The sequence below is a fragment of the Lepus europaeus genome, chromosome 2 (assembly GCF_033115175.1).
Source record: "Lepus europaeus isolate LE1 chromosome 2, mLepTim1.pri, whole genome shotgun sequence".
NCBI lineage: Eukaryota > Metazoa > Chordata > Mammalia > Lagomorpha > Leporidae > Lepus > Lepus europaeus.
The window spans coordinates 27923154-27932095 of NC_084828.1; the positions used below are offsets into that span (position 1 = coordinate 27923154).

General features: G+C 37.7%; 1 protein-coding gene across 1 annotated transcript; it reads right to left on the bottom strand.

Moving 5' to 3' along the window:
* Nucleotides 1–242: 242 nt before the first annotated feature.
* On the bottom strand, nucleotides 243–1491 carry LOC133747483 (E3 ubiquitin-protein ligase MARCHF5-like). The gene is given in 2 exon segments (XM_062175784.1): nucleotides 243–880; nucleotides 883–1491. Coding segments are annotated over 2 exon segments (834 nt in total). The 5' UTR covers nucleotides 1412–1491; the 3' UTR covers nucleotides 243–575.
* Nucleotides 1492–8942: the final 7451 nt, after the last annotated feature.

Sequence of the window (8942 nt, forward strand, 5' to 3'; positions counted from 1 at the left end):
GTACATCACATGGGTTAAAGAAAACACAAGAAACTCCCACTTGTTCAGATAATTATTTGAATGTTTACATACATTTTTGGCTTGTTATTTAAAACTAAATTTATATTTCCTCATATTAACATATGCTCCTGTTTAGCATGTATTCAAATTATGCCAATGAGAAAAATCCTCATAGTACCTTCATTGAGTTGCTGAATCTAAGAAAACACTGAACGTGAACATGTACAAAAGAGGCATTTGAATAAAACAGCATGTGCATTTTTTAATATTTGTACAGTTTGATCTTTACATTTCTGTTTGGAGCAAATCTGAAGAAAACCCAGGTTTACCATGCTCAGAAAATGGTTCAGATGACTGCCATAAAAGCAGCATATACAAAGCAAAGAAAACAAGTCACATCCTTAGATTCTGCAATTACTGAGAGGATTTTCCCTGCCCTAAGTGCTTTATTATATTTCTGAAAAATATAGGAGCAACAACTTATCACAAGTCTCCACTAGTGCATTAATGATGGAATCAAAACAACACAACAGACTCCTAAGGATGAGAAGACTGCAGAACTAGAAGTCACAGTTTTATGCTTCTTCTTGCTCTGGATAATTTAGAATTTTGCGGTGTGCCTGACGTAAATATTGCTGCTGTTTGAAGTAAACCTTAAATGCTCCTTTTATGGCAACAAAAGCAATTCCACCCAAGACTGTCCTTTGTAAATTAGAGTTAACACTACTGAACATCAGTTTACCAACTATTGTCGCAATAGTAGGAAAGACAAGGGCTCCACACAAAATTCGGGTAGCAGAGACATGATCTGCTAAAGGATTAGCCTCGGCTGGAATTCGAGGAACAGGACACCCAATCCCTGGAAATATACTGTTCAAATCTGTAGTTTATTTGAGTATTTACGCCATAGCCTAAGCACGTAGTCCTCCCAGCGAATCATCTTGCCTAATATCAGCATGACGGGAATAGTAGGAAGTCCGATCAAAAGGAATAAAGGATCAGCTCTCTCCATAACATCCAGACCTTCTTTATGGCCTACGACCTGCATCACTGTCACTGCTCCATAAGTCACAGCTGTCCAATAGATAGAGCCAACCATTATTCCCGCTGCAGCAAATGGACAAGCTTTTGAGATCAGTCTATCTGCAAGATCCAAGACGTAAACAACTGGACCCAACTTTGGAAAAACTATTAAGTATTCAGCATTGCACTGAGGACATGCCACTCTGGCTGTACGGTTTCCTCTTTGTTTTTCATCCACCCAGCGCTGTAGACAAGCCTGGTGAACCCATTTTGTAGATCCTCTGCATCTGCATGGTCTCACCCATTCAGCTGTTCTATCATCTTCATCAGTGGCAAAACATACCCAGCAACTTCTGTCCAGCATCTGCTGTAGGGCTTGGTCCGGCATCTTCCGCGGAGCCGGCGCACTCGGCCTTCCCCGGCGGACCCGTCAGGGGCAGGCCCAGCGACAATAGCACTGAGAGGCGGCGGAGTAGGCCTCAGTCCGGCGGCAGTGCGCGGCCAGCGGGCGTACGGAGGAGGCTGTAGGGAGCGAGGAGGAGGAGCCTGCGGCTGGGAGGCGGCGATCGCGGCCCGGGTTCCTGCCCCTCGGCCCAGGGTTCCAGTCCATGGACCGCGGGCGCCGAGTTGCTGCCGGCGGAGGAGCTACCTCTATTACTATGGTTTTAATGATCTGTGATTACTAAGTTTACTGTGTATAGGTGAAATGATCATTTTTCCAAGAAAGTATTGTTTGTAGCCATTTTCTATTTCCCTGCTAAACCTGGATATTTTTGCTTTTTACTTGTTAAATTTCTTATTTGGTGAAGTATTAAGCCTTTTTACTGCAGTGTAATTTTAACATATATTATCAGAAAAACTAAAAAAAAAAAAGGGAGAAGGATGAAGGGTGGGAGAGAGGGGGGATGGAATAAGAGAAGGAGGAAGAGAATATTGTTATGCTCTTAGAGTTATATGTAGAAATCACATTGAATCTGTTAAAAACTGAAACACTGAAAATTTCAAGGACTAGCTTTGGTAATAACATCATAATATAACACATAAAATGAGAAATTTGTGTTCCAAATTACCCAATTTTTCTTTGTATCTTCTTGTGTCTATTTTTATACTATGGTATGCACTCCCTTGCTTTCTCATTGTACTCCTTGGCATTGCCTGCTGTATGAAATATAAGATTGAATGAGTCATATTTTAATGTGAAAATTATTTCCATATTCCTTATCTTTCAGTGTTATATTTATTACACATTTAATGTCCAATGGAGCTGCAGCTGTCTTTCTAGGTTTTAGGGGAAAGGATTTGGGGCCCCAGGTGCTTCCTCTGTAATCTTGAAATCAAAGCCAACAGAGGGTGCATCATCACATAGGCAAACTCTTTCCCTGTACCTGTCCCAGCCATCACACATTAGTCCTTTTAAAGGTCTTGAAAAATATAATTGCTACAATCATTATAACAGTTTACATTGGTCTCCTAAAAAAAGTTACATTGGCAAAAATATTTAATTTTTTCTAAATATATCTGTAAGGTAATACTTTGTGTTTATTGGTAATATTTGTTTTACTTATAACACAAGGTATGGTATAAAGACAAATATGTGTATGTGTTTATTTAAATTTTATGTAGAGCATGCAAATTTCAGGCATATATACAGATTTAGGAACATAGTGATACTATACTATGTTATACTATACTATACTATACTTCCCACCTTACCCTCACTCCTGCCCTGTTCCCACCATTATTCCTCCTCCCTCTCTTATTCTCACTCTTAATTTTCACAAAGATCTATTTTCAGTTTACTGTATACTCATAAGATTAACCCTACTCTAAGGAAAGAATTCAACACATGGTACCTTGTCCTGGCCAGTTGCTGGGCATATGCACAAGAGCTTCTGCAGCTGCTGCTTATGCCAACAAGGTTACAGCCTCTCTCAGCTGGTTGCTGAGTGCCATTGTTGGGAGGGATGGGGACAGAGATGTTTCATATTTTTTTTTTTCCACTGGGTCAGCAGTTACCCTAACCCCTTAGGCTTCCATGTGGGACTCACATCAAGTTGCGTTTCCAGCTTTATCACCAGTGGCATGGGCTGCTGCTGTCTGATCGCACCTCACTCTCCAAAGCTGGCACTTTCTCCAGCTCTTAGCTCCTGGGGCTGCATACTGTACCCATGCTCATGCTGCACAGCCATGCCTTCCACACCAATCCATGTTGTTCCTCCTCCTTCCTTATGTAGAATTCCCACCAGGTTTCCTCTCAAAACTCTCCCCTGAGACTGTAGTTCTTCCACTTATTTATTTATTTATTTTTACTATTTACCCCTGGTCTGGAGCAGTACACCCTTCTCTATTCTGCCATCCTGGAATCTCTCCCCAGCTTAGGTGTGTGCTTCCTTAAAAATAATTGGAGCTAACAGTATTATTGGGTTAGCAAGAAGAAGTTAGTTATTGAATTATGAATTCCAGAATTTAATCTGTCTGAATCTCCTTCCTCTGAGTACAACACACTGTTCATCCTCTGGATCTGAGTGTTCTATATCTGCTACATTAACAGTATGAGTCTTAGTGTTCCAAACACTGAAAATCTTTATAAGGAAAAATAGAGAACCATTGACTCTTCATCTATTTTTCAAAATGTGTATATCAAAAATATTTTTCCTAGTAAGCTCAATATAAAGACACTAACTTGCACAACTGTCACTTTGTAACTTTCACATTTTTGTCTACAGATTCACAATGATTAATCTATCAGCTTATTTCAGAAAGTTGTTAGAGCAGATAAATCTATGTACGTAAGTCATTTTAAAAGCATAAAGCATTGTTAGATTTTCAGCAATAACAGATGAATAAATCCACCATTAGTTTTAGACATTTTAAATATTCAGTCCACAAATTTGAAGTCATATGTTGTCTGTGTACTCATAAATCCGTGGAGTATTTCTTAAAGAGATTGTTGAAGCATTTTTGAATCTCTCTCTTTTTAATGTTTAATTCAATTGATCACTCTGCCAATTGATCTCCATCAAAACCATCCTATTTAGACCAGTTTCTAAAACAGAACAGTATTAAAATAATGTCAAGTGTTTAACATTCTCCTAATATGTGTCACATGCCGTTATTAATTGATCTTCAATGTCATACAGTCCAAATGTGTATATTATGAAGAGTCTTCAAAAAACCTATAGAAAATGTGTTTTGTGAAAAAACATTTCATGAATTTTAATTTTTTGCATCATATAAATTTATCATTTAATTTTACTTTCCAAAAACACTTTCAAATACCCATTTATTCTCATTTCTTGGACAGAGAAACTGAGATTTATAAAACCAATGTCAGTTGCCATTAGAAAATGGCAAACCTTTAAAGATGTATTTGTTTTTTGTATGGTAGAGTTAGAGAGAAAGAGAGAGAGAGAGAGAGAGAGAGAGAGAGAGAGAGAGAGAGAGAAAGTATTCTATCCACTGGTTCACTACCCAGATGACTGCAATATTCAGTAAGGACAAGATTGAAGCTACGAGCCAGAAGTTTGAATCAGGTCTCCTGCATGGGTGTTAGGGGCCCAAACACTTGGACCATCTTCTGTGGCTTGGTCATTAGCAGGGATCTGGATCAGAAGAGGAGCAGCCAGGACAAGAACTGGTGACCATATGGGATGCCAGCATCTCAAGTGGTAGCTTTACTTGCTATGCCACAATGCTGACTCCGGCAAAATTATTTCGGATTTAGGTCTATTTAACATTGTAAACTCTTAAACTTTCAGTGACAGCATAAATACAAAAATTGATTTGTTAATGTGGAAATAATGTAATAATGAATGTAAGATCAATGACTCATTTTTTAACTCATATACTACTACAGATGAAATCTAAATGTGTTACTAAGTTATACAAGAACTTACATAATCCTATCTCTGTATTTATCTTTATCAACCCTTACTCTTCTTATTTATATTTATTTATTTTATTATTTCAGAGGAGAGAGAGGGAGAGATATAACTTGCCATCTGTCTGCAAGGCCAAGGTTGGACCAAGTCTAACCAGAACCAGGAACTCAAAACAAAGCTCCCACATTTGTGTGAGGAACCCATAAACTTGAGCCATCTCCTACCATATCCTGTGGTCTGTGTCAGCAGGAAGCTGGATTCAGGAGTCACAGCACAGGCAGGTGTTTCACTCAGGTAACTGGATACAGGATGTAAGAATATTGCATCTTAATTATGGGGATTAAGTTAACTCCATCGTTTACATTTAAAATGCACACTGATTTTTTTTTTCCTTCAGTTGGTATTCTGTCTTTTTGTTCTTTCACTGACTGTTTCCTGGGAGAAGTGTAGATTTTCCTTTCTCAGACTTTTTCTAGTGATTTCTTTACTTGAAAGGCAGGATAACAGAGAGAAAGCAGAAAAAAAAAAGAGTATTTTTTTTTAAGGTTTATTTATTTATTTGAAAGGCAGAGTTACAGAAAGCCAGAGGCAGAGAGAGAGAGACAGAGAGAGACAGAGACAGAGACAGAGAGAGGTCTTCCATCTGTTGGTTCACTCACCAGATAGCTGCAATGGCAGGAACTGTGCCGATCCTAAGCCAGGAGTCAGGAGCTTCCTCCAGAGCTCCCACGCGGGTGCAGGGGCCCAAGGTCTTGTGTCATCTTCTACTACTTTCCCGTGACATTGCAGAGAGCTAGATCAGAAGTGGAGCAGCCAGGACTTGAACCGGTGCCCTTTGGGATGCTAGCACCGAAGGTGTCTGCTTTACCCCCTATGCCACAGCACCGGCCCTATTACTCTAACAGCTGGTTCTCTCCCCAAATGCTCACAACAGTCAGGTCTGCGCCAGGGCAACCAGGCACCAGAAACTCCATCTGGGTTCCCACATGAGTGATGGTGACTCAACTATTTGAGCCAACACCTTCTGCCTTCCAGAATGCACACTAACAGAAAACTGGATTGGAATTCAAGGAAGGAAAGGAACTAGCACTCTGATACATTATCCATGCATCCCAAGCATGGCTTAACTTGTTTTGCCTCAACACTCAGTCCTTTCTAATTACTTCCAATCCATTATGCAGGTCCCCACTCAAATGTTGCTCTATATTCTCTTACCTTCAGATTATGGTCCCTCATAAATGATCACAAAGGAAAAATTCTTCCCCATACAAGCTAGTAATTATAGCCTTACAAGTATAATTACTCTTATGAATTTGTTTTTCCTCTACACTGCCATTTTAATATGGGCATAGTATGACTCCATAGGGATCATATACATAACATCATTTCTCACATACCACATAATCAACTATTGACTAGAGTAAATTCACAAATAATCAGTTGTCTCAAATATTAATTGTTTTGAAACATATAAAAACATCAGTGGGGATTTGGAGTAATTCTGGCCTTTAAAGCAAATTCCTTTCAAGTACTGTTGAAAATCCCAGCATTCATATGTATGCCCAAAAATTGAAAGAGAAATTGTGAACTTGGATTCCTATGGATGTGGTTTCAAAAATACTTGGAATATGCCAATGCCCCTGTTACAGTTTGACTGTGTCCCACATAATTCCTATGTTGATGCATTTGGATCTGGGGTCTTTGGGAGATAATGGGGGTTGGATAAGACCCTCTGAGTTAGACAACCCCTGACGGCACTTTTGACCTGGGAGGGAGATGAAGAAGCTCCTGAGCCAGTCCACTTTCTCAGCCTGTAATGCTCTCTGCTGTGTTATGACACAGCAAGAATGCCCTCAACAGATGCCTAGCAAATATCAAAAACATGCTCATGGACTTTTCAGCACTTAGAACTGTAAGTCTAATAAATCTCTACTCTTTATAATTACTCAGTATTAGATATACTGGCATTAATTAAAAAAAAATAAAGACATCTATTTGTTGAAATTTGAGCAAGGCAACCACCAACACATGCTTAGTCTTGTGGGAATGATTTCGTGCCACCATTCCTTTCTCTTTTGGTAGGTAAAAGAAGCAACCGTCTGTGTTTATGTGGGTAGGAGATCTGCTCATAGCAGCTACCATGACAATAATTACTTCTCTATAAAACGTTTCCATATGTTTGCAAGAAAGTAAAAGAAGAATTATTATGTTTTTCTCCAAGAAAGCTAAGAGGGATTTAAAATAAAGTAGTCAATAGAATGAAGCTTCAAAAATCATACTTTGCAATGAACAAGCTTTGAAAGATATGAAGATACTGCATCACAATAGGAAGAGAGGATTCTCTAAAACAAGGCAGTCAGAGAATGAGAAAAGAACCTTGGGGAGTTAAAACATAATTAGCAAAAGTTACAAGAGCTAAGTGCTCAGGAAATAGAAAAAACTAAAGAGGCAGAAATTAAACTAGAAAAACTTTTGTCTTTTAATAATTTGTGAATAAATTAAGGTGCTGCAACCTATAAAAAAGTACAAAGTACAAAAAAAAATAGAAGGGATGCTATTATAAATTAAGAAGACATGTCTCAAAAAAGAAGAACATCAGTTCCCATTTTTAAAAATCCCATGAAATTATTATTTAAATATTATTCATATCCAAGATAAAGAGATGGCCACAACCCTAAAAGCTAGAAGAGGACAAAAGAAAACATAAAATATAACAAAATATAAATTACCTAAATACAAAGGATTTATTATTACAATATTATCAAAGGTAATAAGATGTAAGATAATATGGGATTCCAAATTCTGAATAAAATTATTTCCAGAATAAAAAATTGAATATATCCAAACTATTAAACAAATATGAAGGTAAAAAATACACTCAGTTAATCAAATTTTCAAGAGAAAACAAACAAATGTATTTGTTATGCTTTGAATAAGGTCAGCCCTTATATTGAGGGCTTGATTCCCAAAGTGTTTTGTTAATGGTTAATGGTTTAACATTAATAGGTTAAGGGTAGACCTGTCAGAATGATTTTCAGATAATGTGTACCACATGAAAGTCCTGGATTGAGTTCCAAGCTCCTAGGTTTGGCCACATTGAACAGTTCAATAACCCAATGTTGCAAGCATTTGGGGAGTGAAAAAAGTGAACGGTACATCTTTCTCCGTCTCTTTGTTTGAAATCACTATACATAATTTTTCTGAGTTGTAGAAAGGAATCAACAAACAAGAAATGCTGGCAAGAATGTGAAGGGAAAGGTATCCTAATCCACTGTTGGTGGGAAAGTAAACTGGTACAACCACTGTGGAAGACAGTATAAAGATACCTCAGAAATCTGAATATAAACCTACCATATGACCCAGCCATCCCACTCCTGGGAATTTACCCAAGGGAAATGAAATCAGCATATTAAAGAGTTATCTGTACCTCTATGTGTATTGCAGTTCATTTCACAACGGCTAAGATACGGAATCAAACAAAATGTCTGTAACTGAAGACAAAGAAACTATGGGATATGTACACAATTGAATACTACACAGTGGTAAAAAAAAAAAAAAAAGTGAAATCCTGTCATTTACAACAAATGGATGAAACTGGAAAACATCATAGTAGTGAAATAAGCCAGTCCCCAAAAGACAAGCACTATGTTTTCTCCCTGGTCTGTGATAACTAATAGAACACCTAAAATGTAATCTATAGAAGTTAAATTGACACTTTGAGATACAGTGACTTTGAACAGCCCTGTCTCTACTCTTGAGGAACATTTTTTTTTTTGAACTATTTTTTGAACACTACTTAGTTTTGAATTAATTGTATGTGTTTAAAATTAATTCAAAATAGATCTTAGTAAAAATAATAACAAGAATAGGAGAAGGAGGAAGAAAAGGGATGGGAGTGTGGGTGGGAGGGTGGGTGTGCTGGGAAGAATCCTCATGTTCATAGAGTTGTAATTATGAAATATATGAAGTTTGCGTTCCTTAAATAAAAGGTTTATGGGGAAAAATTAACGAATATTTGTATGAAATAGTATCAAGAAT